Source organism: Bubalus bubalis, chromosome 9 (genome assembly GCF_019923935.1).
Source record: "Bubalus bubalis isolate 160015118507 breed Murrah chromosome 9, NDDB_SH_1, whole genome shotgun sequence".
Lineage (NCBI taxonomy): Eukaryota > Metazoa > Chordata > Mammalia > Artiodactyla > Bovidae > Bubalus > Bubalus bubalis.
Window position 1 is genome coordinate 102,130,673 of NC_059165.1, and position 1,520 is coordinate 102,132,192.

General features: G+C 47.0%; 1 protein-coding gene across 1 annotated transcript; it reads left to right on the top strand.

The window, feature by feature from the left end:
* The first annotated feature begins 310 nt into the window (after nucleotides 1-310).
* On the top strand, nucleotides 311-1,250 carry LOC102394754 (olfactory receptor 7C1-like). The gene has a single exon (XM_006073539.3). The coding sequence runs from the start codon at nucleotides 312-314 to the stop codon at nucleotides 1,248-1,250; it is 939 nt and encodes a 312-aa protein (XP_006073601.3). The 5' UTR covers nucleotide 311.
* Nucleotides 1,251-1,520: the final 270 nt, after the last annotated feature.

Below are 1,520 nucleotides of genomic sequence, written 5' to 3' on the forward strand. Positions count from 1 at the left end.
AGTACAAATTAATTCAAAGGCATCTGAGAAGGCTGGGTGACCAAGGGTCAAGGTAGTCAAACAAATGAGATCTTCTTTGTGTGCAAAATTAGTTTTCATGTGAAACCTTTCTAGCTACTGGTGGCAACACAGAAAAAGATGATTGCATTAGGAGACCTCAAACTAACAGACAAGAGAGAAGAGACCATTAAGCAAAAGCATTGTCTCATCAATATATTGAGTTCAAGCTAAAAGTGACCACATTTCTAAGATGCCTGTTGATCACCAATTTAATCTTGCTTCTGCTTCTCTCTTGGCAGACAATCCTTCACATGCAACCAGGAAACCACTCACAGCTTCCAATATTTCTCCTCCTGGGACTTTCTGAGAAGCCAGAGATTCAGTCTGTTCTCTTTGGGCTCTTCCTCTCTTTGTACCTGGTCACCGTCTTTGGGAACCTGCTCATCATCCTGGCCATCATCACAGACTCCCACCTCCACACCCCCATGTACCTCTTTCTCTCCAACCTGTCATTATCTGACATCTGTTTCACCTCCACCACCATCCCAAAGATGCTCCTGAACATCCAAACCCAGAGCAAAGCCATTACCTACACAGGCTGCATCACCCAGATGTATTTTTTCACAGTTTTTGGACTTTTGGACAACTTACTCCTGACCATGATGGCCTATGACCGCTTCGTGGCCATCTGCCACCCCCTGCACTACACGGTCATCATGAACCTGCGGCTCTGTGCACAGTTGCTCCTCCTGACCTGGCTCATCAGCGTTCTGGGGGCCCTTCCTGAGAGTTTAACCATATCCTGGCTCTCTTTCTGCGCCATCGTTGAAATCCAGCACTACTTCTGTGAACTCCCTGAGGTCCTCAAGCTTGCCTGCTCTGACACCTTCATCAATAATGTCGTATTGTGTCTTGTGACAGGCGTTATGGGCTTTTTTCCTCTCACCAGCATCCTTCTCTCTTATTCTCGAATTGTTTGTTCTGTACTGAAGATCTCAACGACAGGAGGGAAGTATAAAGCATTTTCCACTTGTGGATCTCACCTCTCCATGGTCTCCTTGTTCTACAGAACCTGCCTTGGGGTCTACCTCAGCTCCACATGGACACATGACTCTCAAACAGGGGCGTTTGCCTCTGTCCTGTACACCGTGGTCACTCCCATGCTCAATCCTTTCATCTACAGCCTGAGGAACAGAGACATGAAAAGAGCTCTGAGAAAGCTTCTCTGCAACACGTTGTCTCCCCAGTGACAACAATGACCTGGAGTCTGGACATGTGTGATCAAGAGCAATGGAACAGAACACTTAAGAGTGTGGACTCTTCAATTTTTCAGTGCACTTAGTTATGAAGTTGGAATGAACCTGTTGAGAGAGGCAAGGGTGGGGAAGCAAGCTAACTGTCCATCCTTAGGACACTGGGAACAGGTGTAGACTAGAGATGGAGAGGTGTGTGTTTTCAGGAGGACAGGTGGAGTGTGTGTGGGTGTGTTCCATCATGTCCGACTCTTTTAGTGACCCCAT